Source organism: Megalobrama amblycephala, linkage group LG16 (assembly GCF_018812025.1).
Source record: "Megalobrama amblycephala isolate DHTTF-2021 linkage group LG16, ASM1881202v1, whole genome shotgun sequence".
In the NCBI taxonomy this organism is placed as follows: Eukaryota; Metazoa; Chordata; class Actinopteri; order Cypriniformes; family Xenocyprididae; genus Megalobrama; species Megalobrama amblycephala.
The window spans coordinates 33,281,552-33,304,132 of NC_063059.1; the positions used below are offsets into that span (position 1 = coordinate 33,281,552).

Below are 22,581 nucleotides of genomic sequence, written 5' to 3' on the forward strand. Positions count from 1 at the left end.
AATTTACTCACCCCCATGTCATCCAAGATGTCCATGTCTTTCTTTCTTCAGTCTAAAAGAAATTAAAGTTTTTGATGAAAACATTCCAGGATTTTTCTCCTTATAGTGGACTTCAATGGGCACCAAACAGTTGAAGGTCAAAATTAGATTCACTGCAGCTTCAAATTGTTCTACACGATCCCAGATGAGAAATAAGGGTCTTATCTAGTGAAACCATCGCTCATTTTCTGAAAAAAATAGAAAATTATATAAGTTTTAACCAGAAATGCTCATCTTGAACTAGCTCTCTTCTTCTTCTCCTCTATTTGAATTCCAGCAGTGTATTACTGCCCTCCACAGGTCAAAGTTTGAACTAATTTTTATATGCAATATGCTAGTTCAATAGTATATAACAATTAGTTCAAACTTTGGCCTGTGGAGGGCAGTATTACTCTTAGCAGCATCTACACTGCTGGAATTCTAATAGAGGAGAAGAAGAAGAGAGCTAGTTCAAGATGAGCATTTAAGGTTAAAACTTATATCATTTTCAATTTTTTTCAGAAAATGAGCGATGGTTTCACTAGGTAAGACCCTTATTTCTCATCTGGGAACGTGTAGAACAATTTGAAGCTGCCCATTGAAGTCTATTATAAGGAGAAAAATCCTGGAATGTTTTCATCAAAAACTTTAATTTCTTTTTGACTGAAGAAAAAAAGACATGGACATCTTGGATGACATGGGGGTGAGTAAATTATCAGGAAAAGTTTATTTAAAAGTGGACTAATCCTTTAACTAAAATAGTGTAGAAGTATTGTACTTCCTTAGTTAATGTAAAGTTAACTAACGTTAACTAATGAAACCTTATTGTAAAGTGTTACCATAAAAATAAATACGTTTTCTTTTAGTCTTTAGTGCAATCAATAAGTGCAACCATAATCAAAGCACTCTCTCAATATTCAAAGTGCAAATAGAGACCAATTTTTTGATACAGAGCTGAGAGATGTTTAAAACTACACAGCCCAGTCTAAAATAGCTTTCATATTGGAAGATATTTGCATGCATCAGGGAGTCGCTTTCAAATGCGTGGTATTGACATCGTTTGAATGCGCGCTCGCGTTTACTTTCACTTTTTCGCGATGGCGCGTACTCTGTGAATAGGGAGCGGCAGCGACCGTTATCCAACTGAATTAAATGTTTTTTTATGTCTATAAAAAGCAAAATGACAGTGGAGGCATAATGTAAACGTAGCGGTGGCATATTAAATATCCTAATTTCACCCTCACACTATCACGAGTCTGCTTTTCGCCTCGACGAGAAATCTCGTCACAATTTAGTCTCGCGAGATCTCGTGACAAATCAAAACAGTTCTGTGAAATAACCGAACTATAGCCAAAGATCAGATACAATCACAAGGAGACGCATTAGAGATGCAGGACAGTCATATGGATTTATGGATCAAGGTGATCTTGGATGTAACATTATTACCAAGTGTAAAAAGGTCCACTGAACACAGTAAACCTACAAAACATTCCTCCAGCTCATGGTAAGATACAGTGACGGTGCCCGAACCATCTGATCCAGTCTAACAGAAGACTGTGAGATAACCTGAAGATATATGGATGCATACGCACAGATATATGTGTGTGAGATGCTTTAATGAAAAAGCACTCTGAACTTGTTGGGTCAGGCTTGTTTACCTCTTCTGAAACAGAGTGGCACTTTCATCTGTCTTCTGCTCTAATTGGACGCTCCTCTTCAACTCTCATCGTTCCATCACGGACACCTTGTCGACACACAAACACGCCGTCATACACACTGTAGCGCGTGGCAAATTCACCTGCATGTTTACTTCTCGCGCTCATAATGACAGCTATTTCTGCGGCTTCTCAGCTGTTTGCAGCGGAAAGCTGGTTTCTCCTTCACTTCCCTGCTGAAAACACTTCCTGTAGGATCACTGCGGAACGGATGGAGCTAAACCTGCTGTACACAATCAAACATTTTAATGAATGCTCTGTCATCATTTACTCGCCCTCCTGTCGACGCAAATTCAAATTTCAGTCGTTTTGTCACACAAAAGCTATTGTATGGCCTCTCATACGGACCACTTTTATGGTGCTTTTTGACAGCTACAATATTCAATATATTCAAAATGATTTTGAGTTTCACTGAAGAAATGAGTAAAACGATTACAGAATTTTTCCATAACAGCTGTTTATAATTAGTGTTATTTTGGTATTAGCTATATTATTTTATAGTTTTATTAAAATTTTGAATTACTTTTATACTTGTAGTTTACATTGTAATTTTGGTTTAGATTTTAGCAATTTGTGCTTTGTCATTTTTATTAGTTTTATCAGTTTTAGTAATTTTAGAACTTACTAATGTTTGTTGTTTTGCAAGTTAAGTTTAAGGTTTTTTTTTTGTTTGTTTTTTTGTCTAGTATTCGTTTTTCATTATTTTTCATTATTTAAATTAATTTTGTTATGTAATTTTACCACAACATTATTAGTGCTATTGGTATGATTTACATGACATTATTTATTCATATTTTGAATTACTCTATTTATTTATTATTTTAGTAATTTTTGTTACGAGCTTTGTTATTTTTATTCATTTTAAATATTTTATTTAGCTTTAATTTATTTTTATTTCAGTTTTAGTAATTTTAGAATTTTCTAATTTTCATTGTTTAAGTTTTTTTTTTAAATTTACATTTTTATCTAGTATTTGTTTTTCATTATTTTTCAGCTTTATTCAAATTCATTTTTAATTTTTTTTTTTTTTTAAATGTTTAAATTGAATTTTATCATAACATTATTAGTGCTATTTTGGTATTATTTACATGACATTTATTAACATTTTGAATTACTCTTTATTTTTTAGTATTTTAGTAATTTTTGTTACAAGCTTTGTTATTTTTATTCATTTTTAAATATTTTATTTAGCTTTAATTTATTTTTATTTCAGTTTTAGTAATTTTAGAACTTTCGAATTTTCATTAAGTTTTTTTTTTTTACATTTATGTTTTTTTTTTTTTTTTAAATCTAGTATTTGTTTTTCATAATATTTCAGCTTTATTTAAATTAATTTTTAATTTTTAATTATTTTTTAAAATTGAATTTTACCATAACATTATTAGTGCTATTTTGGTATTATTTACATGATATTAATTATTAATATTTTGAATTACTTTTTATTTTTTAGTATTTTAGTAATTTTTGTTATGAACTTTGTCATTTTTATTAGTTTTTTTTAATATTTCTATTTAGCTTTGTTTATTTTTATTTGTTTGAGTAATTTTGTTAAGTGTTTTGTCATATTTGTTTTTCTATTTAGCTTTATGTTTATTTCAATTTGAGTCATTTTAGAACTTTCTAATTTTCATTTAATTTTGACATTAATGATTAAGTTGAAGTTTTTCATCTATTTGTTTTTCATTATTTTTCATCTTTATTCCAATTAATTTTATTATACAATTTTACGATAACATTATTAGTGTTATTTTTGGTATTATTTATATTATATTATTTATTTATTATTATTTATTCCTTTTTGTTTTTATATTTGTAGTTTGCATTGTAATTTTTGTTTAAGTTTTAGTAACTGTTTTGTGCTTGGTCATTTTATTTTTATTTTCATAGATTTTTATTTAGCTTTATTTTTATTTCAGTTTTAGTAATTGTTATGTTTTGTCATATTTTTTTTTTTTAAAATATAACAATTTAGCTTTAATTTATTTTTATTTCAGTTTTCAGTAATTTTAGTACTTTCTAATTTTCATTTAAGATTTCTAAGTTTCACTTTTTCATCTAGCATTTGTTTTTCTTTTAATATCAACTTCAATTACTTCAATTAAAGAAATAAAACTTATTAAATTACTATAACAGCTGTTTACAATTAGTGTTATTTTGGTTTAAGTTTAGTTTAAGTTTTAGCAATTTTGTTGTGTGTTTTGTCATTTTTATCTGTTTTTTAATATTTATATTTAGTTTCAGGTTAGATTAGGTTCAAAAATATTCAATTTGACACCTGCATTACAGACTTCCCAGCATCTGCGTCCTGAATGAGCATTACAGCATGAAGAGCTCTGCAGAAGTGAAGGATACTTCCCCGCCGGCCCCACAGCGACTCTATAGTTGCTGTAGCTGTTGGTTGGGTGGAAGTTGAAGATGAAGATGACGTTAGCCCTCTCGAAGACGATCACCTTGTCTCCCTCGTGCTTGGCGCTGATGTAAGCCTAAAGAGAGAGAGATAGAGATCAAAGATTGAGCCCAGTGGGATTGCATGAGATTTGTGTGCTTTTAATCACACATGTTCTGTATCTCAGGCTCTGCATGTTTGATCTTTTGCAGTAACATTATGGTTCCCATCTGTACGGATATTGTTGAAAATCCCAAAACTTTTGGTGCCCTGTGTATGAACTCATTGCTAATCATCCCGACGTTATTAAACCTCTGTTATGTAAAATGGATTTTGAGGAGAGTCATACAGAAAGTCTCTCATTGCACTGAAGTTTCATATGCAAGAAGTTTCATTTGGATAAAAAAAAGAGTGGATTAAATAAAAGATAAAAAAACAAAAAACAAAGAAGAGACATAAATAATAATAAATAAAATGTATTACACTTATTTACCACACATTTATCCTTTATGTGTGTATGTATAAATAAATAAATAAATAGAGCGGAAAAAAGATTAGGAATGACTACATTCTTAAAAAGTACAAATTAAAAAGAACATTCTCTATGTAAGAATAAAACGAAAAATTTAGGTATTTTTGCTTTGTGATTTTTTTTTTTTGTAATATTATTTAAGTAGTGTTTATTTCTAATTTTTCATGGTTTTTGATGGAGTATATTGGAGAATTGGTGGCCCAGATCAGCTTATTTTTGCATCCGTAAAATTTCAAATAAAATAAATATCGAGAAGTAAGAAGAATATTTTCAAAGGATCCATCCACTGAAGATCTTTCTCCCTACAAAACAGAGACCCTTCAAACTACTCAAACTCCAAACTTTTGAAGTGCAGATTTTTTTTTTTATCCAACTGAAATCCAGAGATGACACTCTTGGGGCAAAACTCCAGCTCTGTGACAGCAGCAGACGACTGCGAATGATTTAGCTGCTGGTTTCCAGCAGAAATACGAGTCTGTAATGTGCCATTAACAGAGATTATCAATGTCACTCTGCCCCGCTATTTTTAGTGTCCCAGACCGGCAGGCAATTTGGGATCTGAATTCAAAAGAGAGATAAGAAATGCTCGTATTGAACAGATAGAAGATCCACATGAAGAGATCCAGAATAGTTAGTTTTAGGGATCCATTTGCATTGAGTTGCATTCTTTTCCAACATGTTCTCACACCTAACTCGTCACTTATGGACGCTTGGTCAGGACCTCTTGGTGTCACTTTTTAATGCACAGGCTGATGTCCAGGGTACTCCATTCATTGCTTTCAGTTGTTTGCCTTACTCGTCACATCAATACACATTTCATTCTTTGCATTTGTAAAAGTAGAAATGATGCAAATGGTCACGAGACACACTAGAGCCAATGCCAGTTCACAGTTTTTGAATGTTTGCACAGGATCTAAGCTTGACGCCGGATGGACAGGCTGATTGATTTTGGGTCTGTTCCTCAAATAAATCAATCGTTTGGCCACAGAACATTTGCACTTTTTGAATAAATTGACTGTAGTTGTATCCGCCTGCCTGTTAGATCCAGTGTTTTATATTATATAATAAACTGACGAGACAAAACATTATGACCAGTCACAGCAGGTGAAGAGAATATCATTGATCATCTCCTTACAAGGCTACGTATTAAGGTCAGGGTAGATTAGATGGTAAGCAAACAATCAGTTCTCGTAATCAAAGTGTTGATGCAAGAGTAATGGGCAGGAATAAAGATCTGACTGACATTGACAAGGGCCAAATTGTCATGGCAAGGCGACTGGGTCAAACAGTCTCTGAAACTGCAAGGCTTGTGAGTTGTTCCCAGTCAGCATTTACAAACAGTGGTCCGAGGAGGGGCAAACCACAAACTGGTGACAGAGTGTTGGGCGCCCAAGGCTCATCGATGCACGAGGGCAATGAAGGCTATCCTGTCTGGTCTGAGCCAACAGAAGGTCTACTGTAGCACAAGTCACACAAAATGTTTATGATTTATGGGGTTATGGGAGGAATGTGTCAAAACACATCTGCTGCGTATGGGGCTGCGTAGCCGCAGGCCAATCAGAGTGCCTATAATGACCCCTGTCCAACGAAAGTGTCTATAATAGACACGTGAGCGTAGGAACTGGACCTTGGAGAAAAGGAAGAAGATTGCCTGGTCCAATGAGTCCTGTTTTCATTTACATCAAGTAGATGGCTGTGTACATGTGTGCAGTTTACCTAGGGAAGTGATGGCAGCAGGATGCACTGTGGGACGACGGCAAGTCGGTGGAAGGAATGTGATGCTCTGGGCAATGTTCTGCTAGGAAACCCTGGGCCGGCCATTCATGTGGACGTCAATTTGACACATGAAACCTACCTAAGCATTACTGGAGACCAAGTACACCAGGTACACCCCTTCATGACAATGGTGTTCCCTGGTGGAAGTGGCCTCTTTCAGCAGGATAATGCACCCTGCCACACTGCACACATTGTTCAAGAATGGTTGGAAGAGTTCAAGGTGTTGCCCTGGCCTCCAAATTCCCCAGATCTCAATCCAATCGAGCATCTGTGGGATGTGCTAGACTAACAGGTTCGATCCACTGCGGCTCCACCTCACAGCCTACAGGTTTTGAAGGATCTGCTGCTAACATCTTGGTGCCTGATAGGACAGCACACCTTCAGGGGTCTTCTAGACTCCATACCTCGGCAGGTCTGTGCTGTTTTGGAACTAAGTGGAGGACCAGTAGCATATAAAGCAAGTGGTCGTATAACACTTTGGCTCATCGGTATATACAAATGGTTAGGTTTAGGGGTACATGCTCAAAAATGTATAATAGTGTAATGTAAATAAAATTATTGTGCCTGTTTAAATCAAAAATCATACTCCAACATATACGTCAATGACAAGAAGCCAAAATTCCCATGCCCATTGCATCTGTGTATGAAGCCAAAGGTTTCTCATTGTAAGCAATGGAGTACCTGGACATTGAAAAAATTATGATAAAAGGGTTACCCTGTGTGTTAAAAGTGGCGCTAAATGGGGTACCCTGTATGTTAAAGGTGACATCAAGGGGTCATTATCTAAAGTCCATATGTGACGATTTGGGAGTGAGAACGTGTTGTCTTTTCTGCAGCATTCATGCATAATTTATGCTCCATAAAGACCACATCACTACTCACCAGAATTACTTTGTAAGATAAATTCGTATTTTATCATCTCATTTATCAAAAACAGTCATTAATGCTGGTCATTCCTACAAAACTCCCTTTCATTTTTCATAACAATGGCTTCAAAGTGGATTTAACATGCTTCTAGCATCTTCCTTTACATACAAATATTTTGAATATATAATAAATTTAAGAAAAAAAAAAAAAAATCACTTTATGGATCGAAGGAAGGATACATTTAATTTTAGTAGCCATTCCCCATTCTTTGCAACTGTAACTTGAGTCTTGTATTTTGGAGGAATTTACTGTAAATAGCCTCAATCTGAGGGGTTACATTTTCATCGACATGGCTGGCACAAAAGCAGATACTTTGAAGTAGACGAGTGAGGAGGTGAGGCAATGCTCTTCATTGTCATGATATACTGGCGCCAAACTGGTGCACGGGAGATAATGTGTATTATGGAGTGCTGGAACTATATCCCTTAGTGCATACACAATCAGCTTTAGTGTTTTAAGTTTCCCGTCATGCCTGGTTTCATTTCATAGCTAAAAGTATGCTTACGAATAAGGTGTTCTCAATGGAGGCACATAAGTGTCCTAAAATGCTTACTAATCACAGGATGTAAGTTTCATAGGGAAGCTTGAACGCTGATGCATATGGCACACAAAATTGGAAACACTTTAGGAGTTTCCAAGTCATCATCTTATTGGATTAATTGTACAGGATTTCTGGGAGTTGTGCGTGTCGTGTTCTTTAACGGTCCTTATGGGAACAAAGACGTTGTGATGCCAAACCCCCTCATGGAAAAAGAAAGCCATTGTGCTTACAAGTGTGACAATGAGCGCTTATCAGGATCAACTAAACAATGGATCTTCAAAAGTATGTGAAGTTCATGGCAAAAACTCTTTAAAATACATCCAAGAATTTTACATGCCGGTCTGATATTATAGGAACATTGACTTTACATTTTCACACCCCTAAAAATGATGCTGAGCAAAACAAACGGATTGGTTGCTTTACATGACAGTCAGACTGGCCTTCTGCCGTCAGTCTGAATGTCTGGCAATGCAAGACTAGTTTCCACAATGGAATAAAAAATAAAAAAATAGCGATTTTTTTATCTCACTATTCTGACTTATTTTTATGTCACAATTCGAACTTTATAACTCACAATTCTGAGTTTATATCTCACAATTCTGAAAAAACAAAAACTCGGAATTGTGAGAAATAAGTGTCAAGAATCGCAAGTTTATATCTCAAGTCTGACTTTTATTCTCAGAATTGTGAATAAAATGCTCAAATCATGTCTATGCTCAAAAAGGGGGATGACAGTTAATATTTTTATTCATCAAAAGACACATTAAATTGATCAAATGTGACAGTAAAGACATATATAATGTTACAAAAGATTTCTATTTCAAATAAATGCTGTTCTTTTAAACTTTCTATTCATCAAAGAGTCCTGTAACAAGAAAATGTACCACGTTTCCACAAAAATATTAAGCAGCACAACTGTTTTCAACATTGATAATAAAAAAAAAAGTTTCTTAAGCAGCAATTTTGCATATTAGAATGATTTCTGAAGGAACATGTGACACTGAAATGACTGCTGAAAATGTATCTTTCCCATCATAGGAATAATTTGCATTTTAAAATATATTACAATAGAAAACTTGTAAATTATATTTCAGAATATTATAAGATAACTCACTAGGACAGAGAATATGCAAATGTTTTAAGCGGTTGCTGAAACTGCCTAGACTAAAAACTCAATATTGCCAATTATTAGTGATATACAACTGATTCTAGAGGGATTTAATGGGAATGCAGAGTAAACTTTTTGACACAAGGGCACTGGCTCCCCTGGCCCTCTCCAACCGTCCTTGCTGTTTAAATGACCTTCAGGATGCTTTCAGGTTTTATTGCATTCTGTGTTCGATTAAGTTAGTCAGTGTTTTTAACTTCCACAGTTTCTCATTGATGAATAAGCAGAGCTTTGCTCAGGGCACAAACAAATGTAGAAACTGCTCTGACAGACCTTTGGCAAATACCGGTGCATTACTAAGGATTTGGATGAATTCTACACAAGAGAAAAACTTTCTTTATATGACAGAAAGAGTTATGATGATATATTAAAACAGTGTGAAAATCCAAAAGTATTGTAGGTTTTAGTCCTTGTGCACAATCAGTTGCAAGGCTACATAAGGGTGGCACTGGCCCACTCAGATTGACGGCTGGTCCATCCAATCAAATGAGAGACAAAATTGTATTTGTTTATGTTTTCTGCATACTTGACAATAATCATTCAAAGTTGTCAATCTGAATTATTACAAATCCAATCCAAGCACACTCCCTCTGTAAAACAGTCCCCAATTTGTCTTTACTCATCGTCCCTACCCACTATACCTGAGATTTGTTGATATTCCAGACGTTGTCAAATGACACATCATAATCATCGCAATGCGATCAGATCTCGGATGTCAAATAGCTTTAGCAAAGCAGCATGTCATGCCACTCTATGAGGATTATCTCAAGATTTAAGTGTCGTGTTTTGTTGTATTTGAATTGAGAATGCCTGCTCTAAATAAATATATGTGATCTACTATGGTTTACTACACTCTAAAAAGTAATTCAGGGGACCTGTTACCACAACTTAAATAAATGCATGGTTGCAAATTAAAAATTCTAATTTATTGTTTTAATTAAAACTTTTAAGTTGCAAACATTATCTTGTAGAGTTCTGTTGACATAATAATGTTGATCATTACATAAACTTAAAATTTCTGCATTTTTTTTTTTTTTTAATTAGGTTGTAGCAACTTAATGAAACTGTCTTGATAACTTCAGAAATTGGGCAGTGGATTTCTAGTTCCCAGCATGCTTTGGATAGGACTGGAAAAGGAGAATAAATGTTGAAATTAAGTGTTAATTTATTTGTTTTTAGTGAAAGGAAAAGACCTGTTAGTGTTTAATGCCGTTATGTTTGACTTTTAAAAGAGTTTCTGTAATGTTGAAGTTTTTGTGGTTACCACTGTGACATAGTAGACATTAGTAGGCAAAACTACATTGATTCGATAAGTGATGACTGCGCTAATGCCAGTGACAAGTAATCTTACTTGTTCATTAAATATATATGTTAATTACGTTATGTTAGCATGTGCTATGATAGCTGTTGATTTGAACTGAAATAGATAAGATTAATTGGTTCCAGGGCTACAACTCTGGTAGTTGAAAGAACTTAATTTTTTAAGTAATCAACTTAAAAGTTTGTGTTTATTCTACAAGTTCCTCTAACTCAATGTAGCTTGTTGGTTAAACGTAAATTCACTCAAAGTAACGCACAAAAAATTGATGCAAACTGTTGCGTTATTTTTTGTTGTTGTTGAGCCAACACATTCCTTTTTAGAGCGTAATGTTTGGTGAAGCTACAAACCAAAACACAGCACAAAAGCTGCATGTGAATACTGTTTACGTACTTGGTGTTGGTTGGTCTCATACCTGAAACAATTATTCTGCTAGTTAAGACCTTTTCAATGATATAGACCGGTATCCCTTCTTCCATTCATTGCAAAGACACTTGAGAGACTTGTGTTAAAACAACTGTCTACTTATCTCACACAGAACAACCCCCTTGACAACCACCAGTCTGGCTGCTTTTGACACAGTTAACCACCAGATCATCCTTGTCAACCCTCATGTCGAAGGGCATCTCAGGAACCGCACTCCAGTGATTCAAGTCTTACCTCTCAGGTAGCTCCTTCAGGGTATCTTGGAGAGGTGAGGTGTCCAAGTCACATCATCTTGCTACAGGGGTACTTCAGGGCTCTGTGCTTGGACCACTTCTCTTCTCCATCTACATGTCATCACTAGGATCTGTCATTCAGGAACATGGTTTTTCTTATCACCGTTATGCTGATGACACACAACTCTACCTCTCATTCCAACCAGATGATCCGACGGTTGCTGGTCGCATCGCAGCCTGCCTGACAGCCATTTCTGCTTGGATGAAGGACCACCACCTTCAACTCAACCTTGAAAAACGGAACTGCTTGTGGTCCGTACAAACCCAACACTTCATCATAACCTTTCAATTCAAATTGGGTCGTCAACCATTACTCCTTCCAGGACAGCCAGGAACCTTGGAGTGGTGATGGATGATTGTTTAAGCTTCACAGATCATATCGCTACAACGGCCCGGCCCTGCAGATTTGCCTTGTACAACATTAGGAAGATTAGATCCTTCCTATTGGAGCATTCCACACAAATTCTTGTCCAAGCTCTTGTTCTATCCAGACTGGACTATTGTAATGCTCTCTTGGCTGGCCTTCCAGCATGCACTGTCAAGCCTCTACAACTGATGCAGAATGCTGCAGCAAGACTGGTCTTCAATGAACCAAAGAGAGCGCATGTCACACCTCTCTTCATCAGTCTGCATTGGCTGCCAATAGCTGCTCGCATCCAATTCAAGGCTCTGATGTTTGCCTACAGAACAACCACTGGCTCTGCACCGCTATACCTAAACTCACTACTTCAGACTTATGCGCCCTCCAGAAGCTTGCATTCTGCAAGTGAATGGCGCCTTGTGGTGCCATCCCAAAGGGGCACAAAAATCACTCTCACGGACCTTCTCCGGGTCTGTTCCTGCTCCATTTTTAAAAAACTGCTAAAGACATATCTTTTTCGTCAACTCTTGACCTGGTAACAGTAGCACTTACTTTTTATTTATCTTTTTTTCGATTTCTATTTAAAAAAAAAAAATCCTTGCTACAAGCACTTTACTGATGAAACCCTACATACTGTTGTACTCATGCTGATTTGATTGCTTCTACTTTCTTATTTGTAAGTCGCTTTGGAGAAAAGCGTCTGCTAAATGACTAAATGTAAATGTAGACACAAAACTATCTGTTATGTATGATGCTTAAAGGGTCATGAAACCTGGTCGTTCACACCTCCGAGCTGGAAAACTCTGTGAAAATGAGTGTGTAAAGCTCTGGAAAAGTGGGAGTGTAGAGGGGGTGGAAGAGGGGAGAGAACAACTAATGAAACACAGACCTACAACACAGTAATTATAAAGAATGATAATTATTAATATATGAGCGCGGAGAAAAATGACGACAAACTCCCAAGCACAAGGGAGAAATGTGCAAGAATATTTAAAAGGGCTAATAATACTTTGATTACGTTTATGAGCACTGCAGTCTCATGATAAATGACGCATAGTTTAACACAGAAAGAATAAAGACATAGTTACTTTTTTTGCCCATTCTTCTTTGAATTTTCGATCTAAATCAGTCTTTTGTGTATCAGAATAATCGTGTCATCGCATTCAGATACACCACTGAATCTTCCAGTTTGCACATATATTTCATTTGAAAAATGCATGATGAAATATGTGTGCATACACCATGCTGGTTCATGTTTGGAGAGTGTGTGAAATATGTCTATAAAAACTTTAAACACACATACTTTATTCTGTACATGATCTATGATATACGTGGCGAGTGTTGTTAAACTCATCATGGAGCTCCGCGCTGAAACCGATCATATGCGCGCTCCGCGTGTATATCATAATCTTATTTTACGTGTTCGTATTCAAACTCTAGATCTGACTGCATCGCGGGCAAAATATAAACAACACTCATGTGCTGCTGTGCTGAGGGAAACATACACACGGCTTGCGTGTCCGAACGCAGAGGTGAATGAACAGCACTTTTGTGACATTTGAATTCTCTGAGATCGCATGCGAACACATTTTCCATTTGTGCTGGTGGACAACAGCAAAACAAACCGCCCGCACCAAAACTTCAGCTCTGGTCGCGTCACAGAAAAACACATTTTTGTGTTGTAGCACTGAGGAAACGAGCACCTATAAGACCCATGTCTCTGAATGACAACAATAGAGACAGAGGCAAGAGAAGTGATACTTCCTCATGCATAATACCGCAATTATAATCTTATGCATACTACAGCGCAGTGATTGGATTGAAAGAGCTTTATGTCATGAATAAATGCAGAGAACAGCTTGAAACTGTTGACGTCAGCATGTTCGACCTGCCCTTAATGGGGCCAATCAGCACTCTGGATCTTGCCAGTATTACACGATGACATCAAATTTTGTGACATTGCTCTGACTTTGCTTTTCAAACCGGAAGACAGAAATCGCTCAGAAAAATGCCAAAATAACTAATTTCAACTTATGAATAAAATTAATGAGTACTTTTAGTGTTTTCAATGCTGTGCATCCTATACATATCTTTTCATATCTCAAAAAATGTGTTTTGGGGTTTCATGAACCTTTAACAGATCACATTTTCAAGTAAAGTCACATTTTTATTTTCAATTTAGGCATTTATTTTCAGCTCATATTTCTGACCTTTTTCCACCAAAAACATATCATTCCATTTTTTTTTTTTTTTTTGGCTGTTTGCAGCCCCCTTTTTATATTAAGTATTTCAAAATGATGTGCTTTAGTTTGAGAGTAGGCACTGAGGTCCAGCCTATTTCACCAAGGCTTTCACTCAATTTAAAATTTCATGTCGACCCTAAAATACAAAAACTGATGTAAACAAAACTATTTCGAAAAAATCTGCAGAACTAGAGAATTTGAGCTGCTTGTGTCTAGACATATTGTGTATGACCTGTTGTGTGCAGTAGTGGACGTACTGTAAATAATGTATGATTGGCCCTCAGCACAGACAGAAGGAAGTGGGAGCAGGGATGAGTTACTGAACAGCGGTCCTGTTTGCAGCACAGTGGGCGTTCTGTATGATTGCAGCAGCACGTAAACAGCTCTCAACTACAAAATCACAGCTTTAGTCTTTAGAAACCTGCTGAGAAACAGTTTTGAATTAGCGGGCGGTCCATGCAAACGGCTTTTCAAGTGAAGTCCCCTGCAGGTCTGGAGGATATATTGAAAATTCTCGATATAGTTGTTGTGATTTCTGCTAGAGATCAAGTTATAATATCATGGAGATGATAAAACAACATGGTGAGTGATGCAATGATTTTATATAAGTTTCTAAAAGATTATCTCAGGCTAGTTTTGTGGTGCTTCCTTGTCTCACAATTTGAGAGATTTTATTTGGGGAATACCAAACGAAATGTCTCTATACCTGACATAGGTGACACATGTGAAATCACAGCCGACTCTGTGACAGTCCCAGTAAAGAACAGCACACTTTTTTTAGCCAATCAAAAATGTTCTCTGTCTGCAATCATTAGGCATCCAGAATTCACTGACATGTCTTGAAACAGCGTGACATCCGTTACAGCACTTTTTAAAGGTGCCCTCGAATGAAAAATTGAATTTATCTTGGCATAGTTGAACAAGAGTTCAGTACATGGAAATGACATACAGTGAATCTCAAACACAATTGTTTCCTCCTTGTATAAATCTCATTTGTTTAAAAGACCTCCGAAGAACAGGCGAATCTCAACATAACACCGACTGTTACGTAACAGTCGGGGTGTACGCCCCCCAATATTTGCATATGCCAGCCCACGTTTCCAACATTATAAAAGGCATTACACAAGGGCAGCCAGTAACGTCTGGATGTGCACAACCAAATCATCAGACTAGGTAAGCAAGCAAGAACAATAGCGAAAAATGGCAGATGGAGCAATAATAACTGACATGATCATTGATAACATGATATTTTTAGTGATATTTGTAAACTGTCTTTCTAAGTGTTTCGTTAGCATGTTGCTAATGTACTGTTAAATGTGGTTAAAGTTACCATCGTTTCTTACTGTATTCACGGAGACAAGAGAGCCGTCGCTATTTTCATTTTTAAACACTTGCAGTCTGTATAATGCATAAACACAACTTCATTCTTTATAAATCTCTCCAACAGTGTAGCATTAGCCGTTAGCCACGGAGCACTATCAAACTCATTCAAAATCAGAAGTAAACAATATAACAGTGTACAATACTCACATAATCCGCCGCATGCATGACGAACACTTTGTAAAGTGTTTTCCATTTTGAGGGTTATATTAGCTGTGTAAACTTTGTTAAGGCACTGTTTAAGGCAAGTGCGAGCTCTGTGGGCGGAGAGCACGGGATTTAAAGGGGCCGCAGCATAAAATCAGCGCGTTTATAATGATGCCCCAAAATAGGCAGTTAAAAAAATTAATAAAAAAAAATCTATGGGGTATTTTGAGCTGAAACTTCACAGACACATTCAGGGGACACCTTAGACTTATATGACATCTTTTAAAAACATAATCTAGGGCACCTTTAATAGTTTTAAAGGGATAGTTCACCCTAAAATGAAAATTAAGGCACAATTTACTCAATTTGCTCTAATGCCATATGCCCTTCAGACCAATCTTTAAAAATATCCTTCTCACGCTCATACATATATAGCTCATCCATTACAGCTTTTTAAAAAAAGATGTAAAAGTGTCTCAGAATGATCCCATGTGACACGTGTCGTACATTCCAAGTGTTATGGGAGTATACGATCAGGTTTGGTGACAAACAAGCAGCAATTTAATGTATTATTTAAGGAAAACCCTGACCTTGGCCACTGATCTTCTGTGCACGGCGAGCGTTCATGACACACTATTAGTGCTGTAGTTCACTCCGACTCACTCAGAAAAAGCACACAATTTGTGAGAAATCAAGATTAACAAAAACGTGACATGAAATATAATCCATATACCTTCTTCTCTGAGGAGAATATACCTGTTTTGTCCGTCACAATTATAACATTCACATCTGTCAAATGTCATCAGACTGTCATCAGACAGAGTTCCTAATATTATATAATTAAATATATTTAATTATTAACACCATATACTTAATTAATAATACTGCTCATTTAACTGTTTTCTGTTTTAATATATTTTAAAATGTAATTTATTTGTGATGCAAAACTGACTTTTCAGAATCACAGTGTCACATGATCCTTCAGAAATCATTCTAATATGCTGATTTGCTGCTCAAGAAACATTTCTAATTATCATTGTTGAAAACACTTGTGCTACTTAATATTTTTGTAGAAACTGTGATACTTTGATGAACAGAAAGTTCAAAAGAACAGCATTTATTTGTAATATAAACTGCAAAAGGAGCAGCTCTGCTCAGTGTGGACCAGTACTGTGGGCTCCATCGAGTGCCAAGCGTCTGAATCTGAGAAACAGAGGAAGGAATTAAGAATTCAGTTCACGCACACAAACGCTCCTCTCGCTGGAGCGATACTTTGTTACCACTCTGTCAGAGCTGTGGAGAGAGAGTTTGGTGTCTGAGTGGGTGCCAAGGTTTTTACTGTCGATTATCTACCCTGGAAAAGACAAGGATGATACACAGCAATTACAACCGTTCAGGCACCTGAGACGTGCTCAAAGCTCAGCTCACCTTTCCTAAAGGCCTCTCATTAGAGTCTTTGGAGATCGTTTCCTTTCTCAAACAAAAGTAGAAGGTGAATAGAACAGATATCATGTTATCAATATGATAGAGTACCATGTGATCTGAACAAAATTCAAGTTCATTGTTCCAATTCAAATTTTGGGATGGATGGATGGATGGATGGATGGATGGATGGATGGATGGATGGATGGATGGATGGATGGATGGATGGATGGATGGATGGATGGATGGATGGATGGATGGATGGATGGATGGATGGATGGATGGATGGATGGATGGATGGATGGATGGATGGATGGATGGATGGATGGATGGATGGATGGATGGATGGATGGATGGATGGATGGATGGATGGATGGATGGATGGATGGATGGATGGATGGCCAAAAGTGATGTCCAGCCTAGTAAAATTGACATCTTCACTCTTTAGTCAAATATTATTAAAGCATATTGCATAGTTGTGCTTGGAGTCAATTGTTTTATTTGTGATAACGCAATGAAACATGCCAGATTGTGCATTTTTGCCATAATAAATTAAAACCTGTAGCTGTAGTTTGCCTTTTTTATTTATAAAATAATACTTACTAATAATTACTATTTACTTCCAATTAATTACCTAAAACATACTATTAATTATCAATAAATATCATGCCTATTTGAGTCATTGAGTCTGATTGGTCAATTGAAATTTACAATATTGTTCTACAGTGCTACTAAACTATCTATCTGACCTTTTGTCCCATTAGGTACAGTCCAGTCAAATTATGAGGATTTCATGAGGATGATCAATTAATTACATAATTTTAATTTAATTTAGCTAATACTGCTCCTCCAAAGCAGCATTCATTTTTATTTATTGATTTTTAAAAGCAAATTTCTATCATTTAAATGCTTTATGTATTTTTGCACCACAGAAAGTCAAATCTAACTTGAGCTTTGAAAAAAAAAACAAAAAAAAACTCTATTTCTTGCCTATTCTTTCAAACATGATCACAGTCTTCATCTATAAAACAATATGGCAAGGTCAAACAAGTAAGACACAGACGAGGTGAGATAGATGTAAAATAAGCTACAGATCACAGGAGGAAGTGAATATTCTTCAGTGAATCATTTACACAGTCTAGCATCTAATCCCTGCCAATTTCCTTGATTTGCATGATTATCTCGCTGTCGGTCAGACTGACCACACGTTAAAAGAACCTTACAATGGAACTCTATGGGGCAGGAATATGTTTGAATATTGTTAAAAATATGTTCCTTATTTAAACAAATACAAATATTGAACAAATATATATGCGGAAAAATGATTATTTTCAATTCTCATTTATAAGGGGCAGCCATTTTTTGAGCTTGATGAAATAAATGCTTTGTTTATAATGAGGAGCTCTGAAACTTGCAGGATGTTTTAATGGTACATCTGGAATAATCCAATTTCATCTAAATCTCCTGGATTGCCTTGTACAATTGTAAGTGCATTACTGTAAAAAAGTTTTGCTTTGTTTTTGTATGAACTGAGAGACAAGTCAAAATTATTTTCTGTCCTTCATGGCTCAGATCCTGACAATAGAGTTTGTTGTATTTATCCAGAACATTGTTTTAAGACAAGCTGCCACTACCTTTCATATTTCACTCCTTCATGGCCGACAGCAGTAAATCAGTCCATTCATTACTTCAAGGTGCTGCAGGAGTTGGAATCACATCTACGCGCCGAAATATGTTCCTCAGGTAATGATTTATATATGGATTTTCCATATGGTGGTATGGGAATTTGTTTAAAAAGCAACTGAGTAATGAGATTGCAGGGCTGGTTAGGGACTGATAGTTGTTTTAGTGAAACGGCAGATGTTCTGGTGACAGAAAGAGGCTTTTATGCTGCACATAAAGGGAGTTAGAATGAGAGAAAGACCGGGGGATGAGAACATGGAAGATGATAAAAAGAAAACCAAACTTTGGTGATATGTGCAGAGCTTGACTGATAAAGGAAGAACAGTAAGCAATATTTACTGGTACTGGGAAGAAAGACAGGGTAAGATTCTTCTCTCACCGGGGGAGCAGCCAGCCAGCCATACTTGTCCTCCGTGCGGTTCATGTCTCGGTCGAAAGCGTACAGCTGCTTGTAACGCAGGTGCTCCATGTCCACAAGGTTGAACTGCCGGCGGGCGTAATGATAACTCTCATTGTTGCCGATTCGAGGAAAATCCAGCCATTCTGGATGGCCAAACTCATTGCCTGCAATTAAACACAACAGAGAAGATAGTTTCTCACAAATGCATGTTCAACTGAAGAAAAATGCTTCTAAAGCAGTTGGTTTGAATGTCTGATACAAATACTTACTAGTATTTGTATTACAATTTTGACTTATTAATAGTAAATGTCACTGTTACAACTGAAAATATGTTATTGTTTTCATAAAAGATGAAACATTGTCTGGCGGACAAAATTTTGGGCATGAAAAAGTTCTCTAGACTTAGGCTCGTTCACACAGAACATGTCTTTGTGTCTAAAAATGCGAGACAGTGCTCAGGAATGTTTTTTAAAAAAGCGCAGCGCAGAGCGCAAGTGTCTCGAGACGCACTTTTGAGACGTGATGCAATAACAGCAATAACGAACAAATAAAACAGTTGCCACAACAACTTGCTACTGTAAACAGAAGCTCGCAACGCTTGCCCCGCCTCCGAGTTCTTCTGATTGGTCCACTGTTTTGGAACTGACATTGATGAGCGGAGCTGCATGTAAAAGTTGAAATTCTTTTAACTTGACACATCTTAAAAACGCGGCGCTGTAAAAGGCATGAGACACAAGCGGAACGGTCATACATGTCATTCTATCATGTGTTTAGATAGAAAAACGATGGAAAAGTACCGCATTGGAAAGGAAAAACGCGTTGTGTGTGAACAGCCCCTTAGGCTGCGTTTACATTGCCACAAAAAATCTTACTTTTTACCCACATCTAAAACAGATTGGATTTTGCTGAACACAATAATCCACACAAGATCTGATATTTTTTGGGATGTGCTCTGAGACGGTTTTAAAGGTATAGTACATCCAAAAATTAAAATTCACTTTTTTGCTCATGCCCGATGTATATGACTTTAAGAAAAAAATCCATCTCTGATAGTCGATAAAATTCAAGTGAATGGCTGTCGCTTGGCCTTGAAAATAACATACAGCAATCGTGATGGTGATCCATTCGATCCCAATGGATGAATCAATGTCTTCTGAAGTGTTGTGACATTATGACGTGTGACGTAAGAGCATTGTGAAGTTCACACGAGAAGCACAGAGGACCACCATTTCTCGAGCGAGGTTCAAAACACACTTACGTCATGTGTCACAACATCCCTCTCATGATCGCTCATATGACAGTAGACCAGAAGCAATGATTTATCATTAAAAATGTAAAAATATTAGTCTTTTTTCTAACGCACACCTATCCTTTTGTTCAGGAGACATTTATTCATCCATTGCAGTCATATGGACTGCAGTCAAGATTGCTGTGTGTGGTTTTACAAGCGACAGCCATTCACTTGCATTATATGGACTCACAGAGATGGATTATTTTCCTAAAAATCTTCTTTTGTGTTAATCTGAAGAAAGAAAGTCATATGCATTGCGGATGGCATGAGGGTGAGTAAATGATGAGAGAATTTTCATTTTTGGCAAAATGGGTTTGGCCTATACAAAATAAACATTTTGAAACCGGTGCTACCCGACTACAGAAAACAGAGAAAAAAGGCTTCCTTTCCTTTTGCCAAACAGGTAGGAAAACTTCAACACCCATAATGCACTGGGCATGTTGCTGTTCAATGCCACTCCCACCAGTCTGATAGTCAATACAGCGTTGCTTTAGTAGGAAATACTTCTTAGCAAACTTTTAGTGTTGACCTGTATTGTTCCCAGGTGCAAGAATTCAAAGAGTAAACGTTAAGCGGGAATGAGTTCCTTTCAGTTTCAAATGAAGGATCAAACATGCTGTAAGCAGCAGCTAAAGGCTGCAAAGAATCGTAAATACAGAGAGATTTTCTGAAAGACATTTGTGTTTGTAGTCAACGTTTCAAACTGGATGACCATAAACAGTGTTCAGGCCAAACGGAGGGGAAAAACTGAAAGAAATTGCTGTTCTGTCAGTTCCAGCCAAAGCAAAACACCATTGTGTACAGGTAAGAAAGCTGTTGCCATAGTGTTCCATTTTTACCATAATGCTGTTTAAAGAGTAGACAAAACCCTGGAGCTGTCTAAAGTCTGCCGGATGGTGTGTTTTGCATCATCCGGCGGACTTTTTGCTGACAAATAAACGTGAATTTCTCAGTTCAGGTAACATGGAGAGCGAGTAAACATTGTTCATTTACACATACTACCAACATTGTAACAATACAAAGCGGGTTGAAAATCGGCAAAGTTAGAAATGAATGAAACCAGACGGGGCAAAAAACAAAAAACAAAAAAAAACAAAAAACAAAAAAAAAACAGATATTAATCAAAAGGCATTAAACATTGCAGCCTTAGATTGGTCAAGGGACCCAAAGCCATATTTAGGGACCAGATTTTTTTTTTTTTTTTAAACTTAAGGCCACTAAATAACCACCAAACAAAGCCCAAGGAAGTAAACTGGCCTTACTCCGAATAAACCTTTCCCCTCTCAAAGCTTCTCCTGCAGTGAATGTTCACTTCAAACCCTCTGCCATTTTCAAACCAAGACAAGGGCTTCAAGATCTATTCACAGAGCCTTTTTATTTTAGTTTATTTTCTAACAAATTAATGAATGCTAAATTAATCTGCAGACCCTTTATTCATAACATTGCTGAAAGAACAGAGTGAAACACCACAAACACACAAGCATAATGAACCAGGAGACAAAAAGACAGGACTGAATAATGCATTATGAAACGCAAAATGACCTTGTCTGAGGGTTAAGTAACAGGAATAGAAAAGACTGCCTCTTGATGTACCACTTTTTATGTCTCTCAATGCACCGTACAATATGAGAAATTGTTGAGTTTTTCCCCACCAGATTTAAGCATGGGCCTATATTATCTTATATAACTATCTCTAGGGTCCAAAATGAACTTTTAGTCAACTGCCAAGTACAGGCAATAAAATATTGTTATATAATACATTTAAAATATATTATATAACAATATATAATATCATATTTTCATTACATTTTTATTAAAATATTTCAATCAATATTCTTCATAAAAATGTGAAAAATTTATTTTCATTTTATTAGCTTAATTCATGGATTATTTTATTTATTTGGAAGCTTGGTCAATTTTTGTAATGTTCTTATCATTTAATTAAAACTAAAACTATTAAAATATATATTTTTAATTGAAATAAAGTTGAAATAAAACAAATAAAAATTAAAAAACTAGGAATTACTGAAAAAAAGTTTAAACTGAAATTACTATCTAGAAATTAAAATAAAAACAAAAACTATTAAAATATATATATATATATATATATATATATATATATATATATATATATATATATATATATATATATATATATATAGTTCAAAATATTAATAAAAAACCACAATAGTAAATAAATAACAAAGATTCAGATGATGCATAATTCATTTCGCTGTCCTGAGATCATGTGTATAAATATTTTTGGTGTGAAATTTGTTTATAAATATTTTAAGCAAATTTTTACAGCCAGTGTTTGTGATTGACACATTTTGGGTTGTCTCACACTCTTTTTCTCCTGCCATTTTTCATAACCTGCAGCTTGAAAGTCATCTTAACATTACTGACAGCAAAAAATAACTGTGTGTGATCAGAGCTGTATTTAGCAACACAAACAGAACTGCCAACCGTATTCTGCCGCTGTGAGCATAAATATTTAGTCATATCAGATGTTAAATGGCCTTTACTAAAAAATACCCCAAAACAACTGAGTTTT

The 22,581-nt window shown here is 35.9% G+C and overlaps 1 protein-coding gene across 2 annotated transcripts in view; it reads right to left on the reverse strand.

Moving 5' to 3' along the window:
* Positions 1–22,581, reverse strand: part of gbe1b (glucan (1,4-alpha-), branching enzyme 1b) — a 168,834-nt gene that overhangs the window by 33,799 nt on the left and 112,454 nt on the right. The window contains exons 13-15 of one of the 2 annotated variants that reach the window (XM_048161403.1): positions 18,716–18,900; positions 4,009–4,216; positions 1,235–1,762 (exon numbers count right to left, since the gene is read on the reverse strand). In XM_048161403.1, the coding sequence (XP_048017360.1) occupies positions 1,701–1,762; positions 4,009–4,216; positions 18,716–18,900 (455 nt within the window). In that variant the 3' untranslated portion in view covers positions 1,235–1,700. Of the gene's footprint in view, positions 1–1,234; positions 1,763–4,008; positions 4,217–18,715; positions 18,901–22,581 lie in introns of those variants that run through there. The other variant, XM_048161402.1, reaches the window with a different exon arrangement.